We start from the raw sequence: 18,005 nt of genomic DNA on the forward strand, positions 1-18,005 counted from the left end.
ATCCAATAAAACATGTAAAAGCTGTTTTTATGCATGTTTGGCTTGAGTTTTTGTTGCATTTACACTGTTCTGACCAGCAGGGGTCACCAGCGTGTGGCGTTTCGAACGCTTCGAATCAGTGAATCATTTTGTGAAGCAATTGGTTCAATTGATTCGAATCTTCGAAAAGCTTCGTTTCTCCCATCACTAGTTAGCAGCATTCGCCTCGTTTAAACGGGGCAGAAAACATCACAAGCAATACACAAGAAGAATAAATGCCAGAGATAATTCGATTCATTTGCGCAAGAATGCTAATATAACATGTCCCGCACTCCCCCCCACACCGCGCGAGGCGGTGCCGCTCCACCGGCAATCCCAGCATACACCGCGCCTCATTAGCATAAAACATTCCGGTGTCTACAAGAGCCGAGCGAACACATTCAGCTCCAGAGAACTACAGATATATCCGAAATAAAGATTATACTAACACACAGCGGCAAACATGAGCGACAGCGAGAAACTGGACAAGCAGCGGCTGAAGAACTTCAAGAATAAAGGGCGCGATCTGGAGGTAAAGCCGCGCGTGACGTCGAGCAGATTTACAGACACTTCACGAATAATCGCGCAATCATCGCCTCTCGGGCTCTCATATCACACTGCCCTCGGAAAGTGTTGAGATCCGAGCGTTTAAATGAGATAAAAGAAGCTGAATCAGGCGAAGTTGTGATGTGAGGGTGTTAGCCGCGCGGCTAGCTCGCCATTAGCCTCGAGCTAACGCGCGTCGCAGCTCTTCATTAAAGTGTGTATTTGTCATCAGTCTTTAAAGCAAGCGTCGAGAAACGCTCGGATCAGTCGTGATGTGGTGTTCTGGGCTCGGTTTGTGTCGTGATCGTGTCGGAGAGCAGCAGTGTTCATCATGTGAGGGAGTGTTAGCATGAGCTCGGCCTGCTGCACAATAACATCCTCCTGACGCCTTCCGCTGCGTGCTCGAGCTAATGTCACTCTAATGACTATATTATCAACACTCGGTGTGTTTGCTGTGGTCAGAACGGTTGGGTTGTGTGTTGTGTGAGTGTTCCCAGCAGTCAGCTTTCTTTAACTGCTTCACATTCGCTCAAACAGCGCCCTGCGCACATCAAAACACCGTAGAAACCTGTACTGAAGGTTATGGGTCGGCTTTCTGCTCGGTTCAGGCGATGCACAATGACTCCAATGGTGTGACTTATAGGGTGTTCTGAACGTAAAATTAAATATATATATGAAACAGTTATTCTGAGAACGGGATATTAGGTCTGATGATATGAAGATCCTGTAAAATGATTTCACGTTACTTCATAAGTGTGGATCAGCTGATTCATGTGTGTGATTCACTGATTCTGGTTTCTCCTGTGCAGACGATGAGAAGACAGCGCACAGAAGTGGTGGTGGAGCTCAGAAAGGTGAGAGTTGGTGTGTTTTAGTGATTGACAGGTCAGGAGGCGGTCCTGTACGTGTGAAGACGTTCCTCCACTGTAAATACAGTGTGTGCTTGAGCACGTCTGAATGTGGACACCTGCATGCTGTCACTGACCTGAAGGTGTTTTCTGTAGAACAAGAGGGACGAGCACCTGCTGAAGCGGAGGAACGTGCCGCACGAGGACATCTGTGACGATTCGGATGCCGACGGGGACTTCAGAACCGTGAGAACCATCTCTCTCTCTCTGTCAGATTGTGTTGTGATTTAATGTTTATGACGCACCTGACCAGGTGAATTGAGTTATTGTTGTAATAATTCTGTTTTTGTTTCTTTATCATAGCAAAACACTTCGCTTGAAGCAATAGTGCAGGTAAGCCATGCGTTTTTAAATGGTGTTTAAAATAAAAATGTATGTAAAATATGATTTTTGGAAGACTTTTAGTGAGTGAATCTCATGAAACGCACATCTGGCTCTTAATTCCTCTGTAATACAACCAGAGGTTGATTTTTTGTGTAATGAAAATTAAGGCAGTTTTAGGATTGTTTTTCATAATTAGAGTCTCAGGGTAATGTCGTCATTATAGTAGAGATTCTGATAAAAGCAATTATTTTCACCATCTGCCGATTGTTTAAAGGATTAGTTCACTTCAGAATTCAAATTTCCTGATAATTTACTCACCTCCATGTCATCCAAGATGTTCATGTCTTTCTTTCTTCAGTCGGAAAAGAAATGAAGGTTTCTGAGGAAATCATTCCAGGATTTTTCTCCATATAGTGGACTTCACTGGGGTTCAACGGGTTGAAGGTCCAAATGTCAGTTTCAGTGCAGCTTCAAAGAGCTCTACATGATCCCAGACGAGGAATAAGAGTCTTATTCTAGAGAAACCATCAGCCATTTTCTAAAAAAAATAAAAATTATATACGTTTTTAACCACAAATGCTCATCTTGCACTGCTCTGTGATGCTCCACGCATGACGTAATCATGTTGGAAAGGTCACGCATGACGTAGGCGGAAATACCGATCCAGTGTTTACAAAGTGAACGTCAAAGACTAAATCGAACACCCTTTACAAAAAAAGGTAAAACAATGATGTTGGACGATTTTGAATTTGGAGGAGAAAATTAAGATGGAGTTTTTCACTACTGCGGTACTTCCACCTACATCACGCAAGACGATCATTTGTGGTTAAAATGTATATAGTTTTTATTTCCTTTTTAGAAGAATGAGTGATGGTTTCTCTAGATCAAGACTCTTATTCCTCATCTGGGATCATGTAGAGCTCTTTGAAGCTGCACTGAAACTGACATTTGGACCTTCAACCCGTTGAACCCCAGTGAAGTCCACTATATGGAGAAAAATCCTGGAATGTTTTCCTCAGAAACCTTCATTTCTTTTCCAGTGAAGAAAGAAAGACAAGAACATCTTGGATGACAATGGAGGTGAGTAAATTCAGGAAATTTTCATTCTGAATTTAACTAATCCTTTAGTTCACCCAAAAATGAGAATTCTGTCATTAATTACTCATGTCGTTCCACACCCGTAAGACCTTCGTTCATCTTCAGAACACAAATTAAGATATTTTGATGAAATCCGATGGCTCAGTGAGGCCTGCATAGCCAGCAATGACATTTCCTCTCTATGAGAATATTTTTGGTGCGCCAAAAAAACAAAATAATGACTTTATTCAACAATATCTATATGGGCCGATTTCAAAACACTGCTTCAGAGCTTTACGAATCGAATCAGTGGATTGGAGCGCCAAAGTCACGTGATTTCAGCAGTTTAGCCGTTTGATAGGAGATCTGAATCACTGATTCGAAACAAAAGATTTGTAAAGCTCAGAAGCTTCGTTAATCAGTGTTTTGAAATCACCCATCACTAGATATTGTTGAATAAAGTCATTGTTATTATTATTATTTTTTTTTTTTTGGTGCAATAAAAAGTATTCTTGTCGCTTTATAATATTGAACCACTGAACTGATTTAAATGTTTTTAGTAGCTTTCTGGATCTTGAGTTTGAATGGCTTTGCTCTCAATGAAGGCCTCACTGAGCCATCAGATTTCATCAAAGATATCTTAATTTGTGTTCTGAAGATGAATGAAGGTCTTACGTCTGTGGAACGGCATGAGGGAGAGTAATTAATGACAGAATTTACATTTTTGGGTGAACTAACCCTTTAAGGCCCGTACACACAGAGAACGATAACTATAAAGATATAGTTCTAATAATAAATATAAAAGAATAGCACTGAATCAAGAACAGCAAAAACATGTTTTGTGGACACAAATATAGCTATTGTTATAGTTATCGTTCTTGGTGTGAACGGAACGTTTAATGTTGCCTATTTCTTGGGCAAATCTTATTAAAGCCAAAATGATATTTAGAGTCCCGTTCATTGACCGCCATGTGAACATTCACTGCGCCATCTAGATTCTGGAGTTTTGGTTCCACCGGGACTCAATGAATCTCTGGATTTCATCAACTAAATGCTCAAGGCGTTTCGTGAGATTCACCCTAATAGATGTTGCTTTGGTGAAATGGCTTGTACAGAGCGTGAGTGGCTCAGATCATGTGATTATTGAAACATGTTGCCGTTTGTCTTCATATAACGAGGTGTGTGATCATGTTTGTAGAATGCGACCAGTGATAACCAGGGCATTCAGCTCAGCGCCGTTCAGGCCGCCAGGTGAGTGACGGCTCAAATGTTTGTAAGAGTTTCCGCTGACTATCAGTACTAGTGAAACATGGATAACCTGCGTGAAATATCGTTGACCTCATCTTTCAGGAAGCTGCTGTCGAGTGACCGTAACCCTCCCATTGACGACCTGATCAAGTCTGGGATTCTGCCCATCCTGGTGCACTGTCTGGACAGAGATGACAAGTAAGACCGTGTCATGCGAGTGCGAGGCGCTCTTATTTTGTGCATATTTATCTGGTGCTCATTTTTTTTCTCTCTCTCTGTTCTGTAGCCCTTCTCTGCAGTTCGAGGCGGCCTGGGCTCTGACCAACATTGCGTCGGGAACGTCCGAGCAGACGCAGGCCGTGGTGCAGTCGAGTACGTTCACCTGATGCTCTCTGCATGTTTGTTCAAGAGTTGGACACGTTTGGCTCAGCTCTTTTTTCTGTTGTGCTGGACAAACATTTTCAGTTAGTTTGACGCTAATTTGAGTTCCCATGCCGGAGTAGCAGAAACTGACAGAGGGTCATTATTAGTGTTGGTTGACTAGTCAAAAAAAAATGTATTCAGCTAGTGGTGTGTGGACTTCTCAAGCTGAAGTCCTTTTTCGTTCTTCACTCAGGGGTAAAATGAAGTTTAAAATACGTGAGCAGCGATATACTGTTATTGAACATCCGACGCCACCCACACTTCTGAGAGCAACGTTTAGATGAATACGAAAATGTGATGCGCACTTTACTCTCAATAACATAATAAACACAACAAAACTGAGAGAACATCAAGCATTTTAATAAAGCATAAGAAAAGCATTTAATCATTGGATATGTTTGCCTAACCGCAGAGCTTGCGCAAACACTCTAGTACAGTCATGTCCTGTTTATTTATATAGCACTTTATACAATAGGTTGCTTAAAATGAGGGATGCCACGATTCCTCGATTCAATTCAAATACCTGTTTGCCTGTTTAGAGTAACTGGCAGAATACCAGAAGTCGTGCTTTCCCTGGACGAGAATGCACAAATCCATTATTAGAGCACTTCCTAAAGCTGTATGATGTATTAAAACCATGTGCTTTGTTTCATACAAAGTGTTACACTGTTGTACAATTATAGAGTGCATCTCAACAGCTCGGTTAACAAAATCTCTGCATATGCTATGAGTTTGGGTTGCTTATGTTCATCTGGGAACGCATTGTGCGCCATTTCATCAGATTTGTAACGTAAATAACTTATAAAGCTAAGCAAACACAGGAGGAAACATATGTTTCTAAATATGCAAACCATTCATCACAATTTCAGAATAATAGTTTGAACAGTTGCTCTGAGTTTGCATGTTTTCATGTCAACATGTTCTTGTTCAGGAAATTAGTGGCTGTAGCATTTCTATTTCCAAAATTTTTGCACGTTAAAAAAATACAACCTCACGTTGCATCAATCGCTGCACAATCACAATGCCTTCGAAACTTTAGTCCGTCATAAAAAAAAAAAAAATCGGATTTCTCATCTGTAGAAAACATTTTAAGAGGTGCTTTGTCCATTCAGAGCCACCATACATGTGAACGCAAAATCCAGAACAGCGTCTGACAAGTTGATCACTTTCTCTCGCAGCACAAAGCACTGTATGACAAACAAAGTGCAGAATATATATATATTTTTTTTAAACTGTGGCTCCAGTATCGCTAGCAGAGCATCAAACTGAGTCACTGACATCCTTCCTCTCTATGCAATCTCAGGATTGGATGGATCCAATATTTCCTCTTTCTTTCTTCTTTCTTTCTTCTGCTTGAACTTTTATGCAACAGATTTATTAATACACATCAGACTCAGTGTACACAGTTTCTATGCGTGATGAATTTTTAGGATGACGAATACAAAAAAACACATATGAAAATTTCTGACTCTGCGTGCGAAGACCTCAATGATTTGCTCTGCTGTATAACAATCACTAGGCTGTTGGCGCCCTCTGCAGGCGTTTGTTATAATCATGTATTTTTATTACCGCATAAAAATTTGATTACACGATTAATCGTCAAAATAGTCTATTGATTGCCAAAATAATTATTAGTGACAGCCCTACTTTAAATCAAGCAGCTTTACCATATTAAAGGGATAGTTCACCCAAAAATGAAAATTTGATGTTTATCTGCTTACCCCCAGGGCATCCAAGATGTAGATGACTTTTCTTCAGTCGAACGCAAATTATGATTTTTAACTGCAACCGCTGCCGTCTGTCAGTCAAATAATAGCAGTGATTGGGAACTTGAACAATAAGAGTCGAAAAAACTTCCATAGACAAGTCCAAATTAAACCCTGCGGCTCGTGACGGCACATTAATGTCCTAAGACACGAAACGATCGGTTTGTACGAGAAACCGAACAGTATTTATATAATTTTTTACCTCTAATACACCACTATGTCCAAGTTCGTTCAGCTTCCGGCTAGTGAGGTCTGATCGCGCTCTGACAACGGAAGTGATGTCTCGCGCTCATTGAAGTATATGGGCGAGACATCACTTCCGTCTTCAGAACGCGTTTTTTGACCTCACTAACAGGAAGCTGAACGAAGTTGGACATAGTGGTGTATTAGAGGTAAAAAATGAGATAAATACTGTTCGGTTTCTCGCACAAACCGATCGTTTCGTGTCTTAGGACATTAATGTGTCGTCACGAGCCGCAGGTTTTCATTTTGATTTGTCTAAGCAAGTTTTATTTACTGTTATAGTTGAAGTTCCCATCCACTGCTATTATTTGACTGACAGATGGCAGCGGTTGCAGTTAAAAATCATAATTTGCGTTCGACTGAAGAAAAAAAGTCACCTACATCTTGGATGCGCTGGGGGTAAGCAGATAAACATCAAATTTTCATTTTTGGGTGAACTATCCCTTTAAACATTATTAAAAATTACGCTTTTTCACTCACGGACATCTGACCTCTGCAGACTGAACAGGAGAAATGAAGAGAAAGAAGGTGGCACCTCAGTTCACACACACTTACTACATAATCGCCACAAACCAATGCTGTTTTGGCCTGATTTTGTTTGGACTAACGTCACATCAGTTCGTTTTTCAATTTCGCTTCAAGTATATCAGAGCCTTTAAAGAAGCAGCTTCTCTGAGTGGTCATGAAGCAAGTGCTCAAGGTTTCAAAAGGCCTCTTTTATTTAAATGTGTAGACTCAAACTGTGTGTTTCAGAGTGAAGTTCATCCTCTTTCACAGCTCTATAATACTGCTGTCGGCGTCTCGGAGCGGTTAGCCTTCTCTGTTCACTGTAGATGCAGCTCCTCACAAACTCATCCGTTCCTCTGTGTGTGTAGATGCGGTTCCTCTGTTCCTGCGGCTGCTGCATTCTCCTCATCAGAACGTGTGTGAGCAGGCGGTTTGGGCTTTGGGGAACATCATCGGTAAGTGATGAACTCCACAGAAGTGTTGCTCTACATACTGGAGCGTTATCATGAGCTGATGGGATTTGACACAAGTCAACCGGTCGATGTCAAAGACCCAGTGTCTGGTGTTTTGAGGTTCTGATGGTAGGTCATCGCCACACCATCCATCTCCACAGTCAGGTGTTTCTCATCCTGAGTGTCATGTCACACTCACTGTGAAGATGTTTGTCTCGTGTCAAACACTGTAACGCGGTTCATGGATGCTCATGTTTGACTAGTTCTGTTGAGTGTTGTGATCCGTCTCGGATGAATGATCACTGTGCTGTTACAGGTGACGGTCCTCAGTGCAGAGATTACGTCATCAGTCTGGGTGTGGTTAAACCGCTCCTGTCCTTCATCAGCCCCTCCATACCCATCACCTTCCTCCGCAACGTCACTTGGGTCATGGTCAACCTGTGCCGCCACAAGGACCCGCCCCCACCCATGGAGACCATCCAGGAGGTATGAGTTTGACGTATACCTGTGATCATAGAGTCGAGGGTTCACGTGTCATTTTATTGCTAGCTACTAACGCTGCCACAGGCCAAAGCTCCCGCGAAAGATCTGGTCGCTTCACGTTTGTATTGTAAACACTAGTGCAGCTCGGCCAACTGCACAATCAAACATTGCGGTAAAATGTCTGCTCCTAGTCAGCGAGTTTAAACGTCCTGCGAGCTGGTTTTCAGTATCGATATAGTGCCGTCTGCTCTCTAATCAGCCTTTAAAACACTGATCGATCGGCCTGCACAGCGCTGCTTCAAGTCCAACACACCTCTTGTCTTAATGAGTGAGCCATTGAATCATTCATTTAACTGATTCTTTCAGAATGGCCCATTCATTCAGGAACAAATCTTTATGTATGGATCATTTTATCATTCACTCAACAGCTTCGTTCAAAAATGCAGATTCGTTCAGGACTGAAACCCTATATTCTGTTGATCACAGATCGGCACTGTGTTTTGTTAGGGAAATGGAACACAGAGAGTCTAAATACTTTTTTTCTATACCAATTTTATATCCATTTTGATGAGATTACATTACCTCAAAACACTTTGCTTTTATTTTTTCAGTTTGACTTCTTTACAGACTCAAAGACTCTTCTCCTGAGCCACTGTCGACTATAATTGTTACGTATGAGTTTATACTCAACACAAGGAAGCTTGATTTAAACTTAATATCAAGTAAACAAGAACAAATAAACAAATCACAAGCAGAAGCACAAATGATATTGTGACATAATTTTGTGCAGCCATGAGCAGTTTGACAGGCGGCTTTATGGGAGTGTCCACTTTGGGAATACAATCTCTCAGAGCAAGTACTGATTGTATTGAAATAGCCAGTCGTGCAAATGATAAACTTCAGTAATGATGCATCTCTGGCCCGATTGGGCAAGTGCCAGTTCTGTCCTAAACGTGAGCGGAGGTCCTGTATCGCAGTGTGCTGCTGACTTATGCAGATGCGCTGTGACTGTGAAGCCATTTGCACATTTTGAAAGTGAGAGAATCACCTGTCGCTATTTGTGAAATTTTGTCTCCCATTACTGCTCTGATTAATTTCCTCATTCACCCAACAAGCTATAGTGAATAAATGTTTGTGGGAATTTCCTGCATTATAAGCGCGAAACTTGCGGGAATGAGTAAAAATATGCGCAATACCCACATCCTGTGCCAAAATTCAAGCCCTGTGCATGCTTGTCTCGCTGATGTTGATGAGATTAACCCCTTAGGTATTGAAATTTGATACCAAATGACAAGATTTTTTTTTTTTTTTTTTTGATACTAAATGTTATCGAGGCAGTTTGGTCGGTGCCTAAAATGTATCGAACTCGATGCTCAACCATTAACTTCTGTCTCTTGTCTATTCTTCCCAGTGCATCTCTTATTTACACGTCTGCACTGTTTGAGTCAAGTCAAGTCACCTTTATTTATATAGCGCTTTTTACAATGCAGATTGTGTCAAAGCAGCTTTACATTGATAACTGGTACATAATTTGGCTGCACAGCAGCTCTTAAATAGTGTCAATGCAGGCAGATCAAAGCACTTTTGAATAAATGTCAAAAATAGTATTGAATTTCAAATGTCAAGTGTCCCCAACTAAGCAAGCCAAAGGCGACAGCGGCAGAGACCAAGTATTACTTGGTCCGTGAGCACATGCTGAACAAAACTCTTGATTTTGATTGATATTGAGCAAATTTAAATGACTCCATTTGACCATTGCACTCGTGGGGCCCATCATACACCAGGCACAATGTGACGCCAGGCGTGACGCAAGTGTTTTTTGCTAGTTTCAGCCCAACGCAGTTATCGTTTTCATGTCCAGCGCCACATTGTTTAAATAGCAAATGCACTCACGCCCATCTGTTCGCCCATGGGTGTGCTGGTCTGAAAACGAGGTGTGTTAGGGTGAATTGTAGGCGTGTTGCTATTTTGAGGAACTGAAAACGACTGCGCCATTGACCAACAAAAACCTGCTCTAAAGTCAGTGGAGCAGTATATTTGATGTCATTTAAAGGCTGTCAGTAATATGCGCCTATAGGCGGGTGCACACATCGCATACGCTCTGCTTATTACACACGCAGAGACGTGCAGCAGCACACAAACATGACAAATATTACAAATAAAAGTTTTTTATTTCCACAAATTCCACCATGTAAATAGCGAATCAGTCGTAGTGCAAGTGCACCTGGTATTTAAAGGGAATGGGAGATGAGACTCTGATTGGTTTATTGCACATTACGCCCAAAACACACCCGTGACTCATTAAGAGAAAAACCATTTTTTCTGTTGCGCCCTAAGTGCACCTGTGCCATGTGCTTCAGACCATGTGCTTAGATCGTTAAAATGGGGCATATGCCCTCTATAGACATGTTTGTGGTTACTTCTAGTGCTTAAAGCTATAAAACATTGTAAATGGAGACCATGATTGGTTTATCACAGAGTCTGTAAATGTAAATGTGGGGGTTTGCTGATGTACACTGGGCTTGTGCTCTGCTTATGCATGGTGATGATCTTGTGTTTCTTCATACAGATCCTTCCTGCGCTGTGCGTGCTCATTCACCACACTGACGTCAACGTAAGTGCTGCGCTGGTCATGTGACTGTAACCGCTGTAACAGATGGGTGGCCGGGTTTAACTCTGTGCTCTGTGCAGATCCTGGTGGACACGGTTTGGGCGCTGTCTTACCTCACTGACGCTGGCAATGAGCAGATCCAGATGGTCATCGATTCTGGGATTGTACCGTACCTCGTCCCCTTACTGAGCCACCAGGAGGTCAAAGTTCAGGTATGGAGGACCTTTTTTTTTTTTTTTTTTTAAATCGCCGTCACAACCAAACAACCCTTTTTCTCTCTGTCTGCACTCATGATGCCTGTGTAACGGTCTGCTTTATGGCTTTAGACGGCAGCGCTGCGAGCGGTGGGCAACATCGTGACGGGAACTGATGAACAGACTCAGGTGGTGCTCAACTGTGATGCTTTGGGCCACTTCCCAGCACTCCTCACACACCCCAAAGAGAAGATCAACAAGGTAACAAATGCAGAAAATGTCAAAGCCCATGTGATGTATTGTTGTGTTGGATGTGATGACAGCTGAGGTGTGGCGCTGGCATGAGTGACTGAATAGAAGCAGCAATGTAGTGTTTAGATCAACATGTGTTTAGTGTTTAAGGTGTAACTTAGCTCAGAGGTGTGTGTGTGTGTGTGTGTGTGTGGCTGATGGGTGGGGGTGTCATAGATCAGTGCTGATACAGGAGTGCATCTGAGGCCGGCCGCTCACACTGAGGCCTCTCTGCGGTCTGGCTGATGATTAGAGCCTCATTATCACTCTCACCCTCGGCTGCCAGCGCCTCAATCTCAGCAGGGCCCGTGATTGTCACGTGCGCCCTGCGATCTGATCCAACCGGCCGCCCGTCTCTCACGTGATGTCATTAGCTCTGAAACCGATGTACTGAGTCTGTGCTCTGCTCCCGCAGGAGGCCGTGTGGTTCCTGTCCAACATCACAGCAGGAAACCAGCAGCAGGTTCAGGCCGTCATCGATGCCAATCTAGTGCCCATGATTATTCTGCTGCTGGATAAGGTGGGTGACCTGAACTCTCCTCATGGAAACACTTCAACTCTACATGTCACTGTTTTAATAACTGTGCAAATAATAGCATATATGCATCATGAATGTACCAACAGCGGTTTAGTTTTGCTGTGCTGTTAACATGGGTAGAGAATGAACGTTCACTGTTATCAGCTAGGGTTGGAAACGTACACGTCAGTTTGATGCATCTCACGATACTTTGACCAAAGCCAAGAGTTAAGGTTATAAAAATACTTTTAAATACATGGTAAACATTAACACAGGCCATGCACACACTAAATTCGGTTGTCAATTCACCTTTGAGTGCTTAATCCTGTTCTGTTCACACAGTTCAGTCATTTACAAGAGTGACAAAAATGACATCTTCCTGAACTTTAATTGAGTGAGCTACACTATATGTGGTATTGTCGCTGTTGCAGTTTTGTATTGCGATTTATATTGTCGATTTATTAATAAACACCTATTATCAACTATTTAAATGTTGTCGCCGTGATGCTATTAAAGCTGCAGTGCTCAATTAATCACAATGTTGTGTCTCACAGGGAGATTTTGGCACTCAGAAGGAGGCGGCGTGGGCCATCAGTAACCTGACCATCAGCGGCAGAAAGGATCAGGTGTGCTACTCGGCCGTACACATGTTTGCGTGTGTGTGTGTATGTGAGAGGAGGGGTGATGTTCACATGTTCACATCTCGTCCTGTAGGTGGCGTACCTGATCCAGCAGCAGGTGATTCCTCCCTTCTGTAACCTGCTGACGGTGAAAGACGCTCAGGTGGTGCAGGTGGTCCTGGACGGCCTCAGTAACATCCTCAAGATGGCTGATGATGAGGCCGAGACCATCGCCAACCTCATCGAGGAGTGTGGAGGTGAGCTGTGTGTGTGTGTGTGTGTGTGTTTGTGTCGGAGGACACTCTGTTTGAATCTGTTAACAAGCTGAGTTGAATCAAGTGTGTTTGTTTGGGCGTGACTTTAAGACGGCGTGCTTTGCTTTTTTTTTTTTTAAAGTCGTGATGTAACGGAGAAAGTGACATCTTTTTTAAAAGTAAAAACTAGGGCTGTGAGGAGACAATTAGCTCATGAGACAAGAGATTCTTAAATACTAGGGGTGCAATGGTTCTCGGTAAGAAATCATACCATACGGTTCGGCGCACACTTGCACCGTGGTCTATCTCAAATGACGACGCATCTATAGGCTAATATGGTTTATTTAAAATAGCAATGTGGAAAACAGACAGAGTTCAGATCATTTCAGTCGCTGGATGTGCATTCTGGCTTCTAAAAATGTTACAACAACGACAATCAGAAAGCTCTTCGTAAACTTTGTTCACTATGAGTGCCATATGTCCAGTCATTTACGCCATCATCACCCGGGTTTTGATAGTGCGCGAGCGCAGGTGAGACCTGAACAGCACACATTGCTATCCGTTTAAACTAAACTCATTTAAAGGTGCTAAATAAGATGTTTTGTTTTATACATTTTTGCAATATTACTTGAAACTGTCTTTACTAACTGATAAAAGACTATTTATTAGGTGCACTGAAAGGAATAATATTAATATACATCATCTGTGCACGAGGTAGGGCCTTAAAAACATCAGCCAATAGTTTGTGTGATCATCGCGTAAACGATTGGCCCTCTGGCTTGTCAATCACTGCCATGACGTTCCTTGTGAGAGACGAGCGCGGCTGTGCGCTCCAGTAACTTTCCACACTCCACAGGCACCGCATGCAATGTTTTTGTCAGGAGACAGGAGTAACAACTGCAGATTATGAGTTACCTGCGGTGAGTCCGACATAATGAATCCACTAACACGACACAGTGAATGCCGGTGGTAAACACTCGTGTTCCAATACTCGTGCACGAGTTTTGGGAGGCGTTCCTTTGAAATGACTCAGTGACAGTCTTTGGATTCTCAGTCGACGAAAAAATCCTCTCTATCACCTTTAAGCCTTGCTAATTTAAACATTCAAGAGCAAGACGTGAAGGAGAACTCGCACGCGCTGTGAGGAGGTTTGTGTGCGCTCATCCGAAGCGTGCACGCTTATTTCAGTCAGCGCGCAAATACTGAGTTCTTTCAAGTCTTGTGCTTCAAGCGGACAAATTCATGTCAGCATGCCCGTCTTGTCGAGTATCCTAGCAAACACAGTCGGTTATGTCTTAAGTGAACGTATAGTAGTCGAGAAAGACAACACATGTGTAAAAGTATATGTACTGGATCGTGCATGTCTTAAGGGAAAAAAACTATTCCTGCTGCCTGTTTTTAATGTTAAATCAAACAACAAATAAAGAAATCACTCGCTGCTCTTGACTGAATAGTTTTTGTAACTTCAATAATGATTAATCTTTATTTTATACAGTAAAGATATGCAGTGTTATTTTATATTTGATTACTTCATCCATTTTCTGTACCTGAAAGCTGTTAGATACCTGAAAAATCTGAAAATCACTGTTTATTTATTTGAATATTTGCTATATTATATTTAAATGTGATGTTGCTTGTAGTTTGATTTTTCTTTATTTTTATTTTCCCTGAACACACAGCACATACCGAACCGTACCGAAACCATGACCCTAAAACCGTGATACGAACCGAACCATAAGCTTTTGAACCGTTACACCCCTATTAAATACTGTATAAAAATCTCATCTCCTTTTTAGTGAATTCAGTGATGAAATGCATGACTAGAAAAATATTCTGCAGGTGTATTTGAAATGTTTGAACTAATCATCTTGTAATGAATGTCATTTCAGTTCTACTTTGAGTATGAATTATCATATGCATTAAAAGACAACAATACTCAAGCTACTGACTGACTTCTGTCCTGTATGATTTCAGTCTCTTCAGACCTTACTGTACATGATTTATGAGCTTCTGCAACTTTTGACCTCCTAACTGAACTCCTCTCCACAAATTGATCAGAAATAACTGAATGAATAAACCATTTTCTTTTAGTCTTAAGTGCAACCATAATCAAGGCACTCTCAATATTTAAAGTGCAAAGAGAGACCAAATGTATTCAAGCATGATACAGAGCTGAGAGATGCTTACAACTACACAGCCCAGCCTAACATAGCTTTCATATTGGGAGATATTTGCATGCATCAGGGAGGCGCTTTCAAAATTCACGTTTGAATATGCGCTCGTTTCACTTTCGCTTTCAAGATCACATGTTCTCTGTAGACTCCGCAGCTCGCGTTGGATGAGCTGGATGGGACTGAAGCGACCGTTATCCAACTGAATTAAATGGTTTTTATTTTTATAAAAAGCAAAATGACAACGGAGGCGCAATGTAAACGTAGCGGTGGCATATTCTACCCTAATTTCACCCTCTCGCACGTCACGAGACCGCTCTTCGCCTCGATGAGAAATCTCCTCACACCCCTAGTAAAAACAGATCTTAAAAGGAAACGGTGTAGGACAGGGACTTTGTTCAATCCATCTGTTGATCTGAATGTGAGCTTGAGGATCTTATTCATCATTTTTTGCTCAGGTTTGGAGAAAATCGAGCAGCTGCAGAACCATGAGAATGAGGACATCTACAAACTGGCTTATGAAATAATCGATCAGTTCTTCTCATCTGATGATGTAAGTTCCTGCACACACGTATTTGATATGATGCATGCTGTAACACACAGTATTTTATTTAGCTGTTTATTTCATCTTTCCTTCATGCAACCGTCGGTACCTCTCTTTCAGATCGACGAGGACTCCAACCTGGTTCCCGAAGCGATCCAAGGAGGAACGTACAGCTTCAATTCTTCTACCAACGTGCCAGCAGAAGGGTTCCAGTTCTAGACGCGACAGGAAATCTGGAGTTTTGTTTGTGATGCAGCACTCTGTTCAACATTAAAAATAATTAGAGAGAGAGAGAGCGAGCGAGAGAGAGCGCGAGAGAGTGTGATAAATATTAGATCCGTTGTGCTTGGCTGATGGGATCCAGCTGCATCTAATCCAAGAGAAATTGAGTGGAGTTCCTTCTGAAGGAAGCGTCCGGACGGCGTTTGAGATGATGGCTTTGAGTGGATGCGAGTGAGAGTGAGTGGGTGACTACTGCGTTTCAAAACACGACCATCTAAACCGAACGCGCTCGGAGCAAACTTCACTAAAACTGCCTGGCGTGTCTTTTCAACAAAACCAAACCCAACCGACGGGAATAACGAAGACGTCTCACATTAGTAATCCGAGGTCAGGACGATAAAGGAGGACCTCGCCAACAACAAAGAGACACGAGCACACTTCTGAGGTCACCTGAGGCGCGTGCGTGTGTGTGTGTGTGTGCGTGAGAGAGAGTGTGTGTGTGTGCGCGAGAGAGTGAATGGCCCCTGTGCTGAGGGGCCGCGTTCATCTGACGTGCTGGAGAACGGACCCAGCAGACCAGAGCCCTCTCCCTGCACGCTAGCGGCGTCCCGCAGTCCAACGGCGCGTCTTTGTGCTGCATGTGCGCAAGTGAGTGGACGTGACGGTGTGTGTGCTTGACTGACTGACTGGCTGGCTGGTGAAATGCAGGACTGAATGTAACGAACGCAGCGAGTCGACATCGAAAAATCAACCGGCTAATTGTGGAATAGCCTGGAAGAGGAGGCTAAATGGAGTAAAAATAAAAAAAATCACCTTGAATGGAATGACTCGGCATCAGTGATCTAAAGAAGACTATGTCATGACTTTAATTTCCCCTTTTCCTTTTAATTATTATTTAGTGTTGATGACACTGGACTGAGCTTTGGCTGTTGGAGCGGAGTTGCGTCGAGGAGATCGGTCGGGGATGTGCGTTTCGTCCCGGTGTTTGTTTGTTTTTTTTGTTTTCCCTGCTCATTTTCTTTTCGTCTTCCCCCCCCGTTTCGGCTTTTAATTTTTCAGTGCTGGTGTAAATACATGTAATACACATTGTGCACTGTTGTACCTCTGCACAAACTCGGGCTCCTGTACATTTATGACCCTTACCGCTCGCCCTTTTTCTGTTCTCGGGCGCTGACCGCTTTGAGGCGTCGTGTGATCATGTGGGGAGGTGTTTCATGTGTGAGAGGTTTGACATATCCTTTGCATGTGCTAAACTGCAGCATAGTTCATTTTAGTGGGTTTTAGTTTCGTAAGTGAAAACAGTTTTTTCTTTTTTTTTCTTTTAAGAAGTACCTACTGTAATGTTTCTGTGGCCATATTTTATTTTATTTTTCTGCCCATTTAAGCCCCTCACCGTTCCTGACGGACGAGCGATTCTACACCGTTTTGCACATTGCAGCGTTGGAGGCGTGTAAACATTAGCAAAGATGGACAACTACTCCAACTCGAATACAGAGTCCATCTTGATTTGTAGATAGATATTCATGTTCAGTGTTGAGCAATATTACAGCACACGCGTGTCTCCGGCGGACCGTGCCGTGTCTTCATCCGAACGCACGTACAGGTCACGCTGTGACGGCGCTGTTTTCCCACTATAGGTTTACCATCCTTTTGTTTCTGAATTTTAGTTGACTGTAGAGCTGTCTTTGTTTTGCATAACCTCTTGATGGCTATATTATGTTTTATTCACACCCCTCCCTCCCCTCCCCAGCGCCATTCCTTGTTTGCAAATATGTAGTTTCAAAAGAAGACAAAAATAGATGGTATACCTATCCTGTTGGACATAGACTACAGGCTCTGTACCTATTCAAATAAATATTCAAATGTGTCACAGTGGTGCCTCTCTTCAGCTGTCTGAGTCCTGATCACAGATTTCACACAAGCTCCTGGTGGTGGTTTATAAAACTAATCTCTGACGCAAGGAAATACTCCTTTTATTTTCTGCCAACCTTGTTTTTTTAAACCCTCATTTCACCCCATCCAAATCAAAGTTTTCTGTGATTTTAGGTCTTTGAGCAGATTTCTTATAAAGTATAACATTGAAGATTAATCTCATCTAAATAGTAATGTGATTCTTTTTTTTAAGGATTAGTTTCAAAATGCTACAAAATGAAAATGACCCCAAGCTTTACCCCCCAAGTGTATATGACTTTCTTCTTTCTGATGAACATAATCTGAGAAATATTAATAAATATCCTGACACATCCGAGATTTATAATTGCACTGATCAAGTATGAGCTGAAGAAAGTGCATCCATCCATCATAAACGTACTTCACATGGCTCCAGGGGGCTAATAAAAGCCTTATGCATCGCTTCACTTCATGAAAAAAAAAAAAAAATCATATTTAACAAGTTATGAAGTAAATATCTAGCTTCCGCCAGACTGCCTTCCGGATTCAATTTACCGAAAAAGTGTAACTGATGCGACGCCACTTTACGTTTTTTCCGTAAGTTGAATAGGGAAGGCGTAGGATGTAGTGTAAGCTTTTTGAACTGTGAGATTTTTACACTTTCATCGTACGTTGAATACAGAAGGCAATATATAA

The 18,005-nt window shown here is 42.3% G+C and overlaps 1 protein-coding gene and 1 non-coding gene across 2 annotated transcripts; both read left to right on the forward strand.

Moving 5' to 3' along the window:
- Positions 1 to 259: 259 nt before the first annotated feature.
- kpna4 (karyopherin alpha 4 (importin alpha 3)) lies at positions 260 to 17,291 on the forward strand. The gene is made up of 17 exons (XM_048159901.1): positions 260 to 550; positions 1,374 to 1,418; positions 1,569 to 1,658; positions 1,776 to 1,805; positions 4,072 to 4,124; positions 4,224 to 4,319; positions 4,408 to 4,493; positions 7,429 to 7,515; positions 7,829 to 7,998; positions 10,565 to 10,609; positions 10,687 to 10,818; positions 10,933 to 11,061; positions 11,507 to 11,611; positions 12,163 to 12,234; positions 12,323 to 12,485; positions 15,112 to 15,206; positions 15,318 to 17,291. Exons 1-17 carry the CDS (start codon positions 482 to 484, stop codon positions 15,414 to 15,416), a joined length of 1,566 nt encoding a protein of 521 aa, XP_048015858.1. The 5' UTR covers positions 260 to 481; the 3' UTR covers positions 15,417 to 17,291.
- On the forward strand, positions 11,109 to 11,433 carry LOC125249806. The gene has a single exon (XR_007180659.1). It is a non-coding gene; the product is annotated as a small Cajal body-specific RNA 7 (non-coding RNA).
- Positions 17,292 to 18,005: the final 714 nt, after the last annotated feature.

This window comes from Megalobrama amblycephala, linkage group LG16 (genome assembly GCF_018812025.1).
Source record: "Megalobrama amblycephala isolate DHTTF-2021 linkage group LG16, ASM1881202v1, whole genome shotgun sequence".
Classification (NCBI taxonomy): Eukaryota; Metazoa; Chordata; class Actinopteri; order Cypriniformes; family Xenocyprididae; genus Megalobrama; species Megalobrama amblycephala.

Coding starts and splice junctions, on each gene's coding strand:
- kpna4 (XM_048159901.1), top strand. CDS start 482: ATGAGCGACAGCGAGAAACTGGACAAGCAGCGGCTGAAGAACTTCAAG. Junction 4,125..4,223: donor AGCGCCGTTCAGGCCGCCAG/GTGAGTGACGGC, acceptor CTCATCTTTCAG/GAAGCTGCTGTCGAGTGACC. Junction 4,320..4,407: donor TGTCTGGACAGAGATGACAA/GTAAGACCGTGT, acceptor TCTGTTCTGTAG/CCCTTCTCTGCAGTTCGAGG.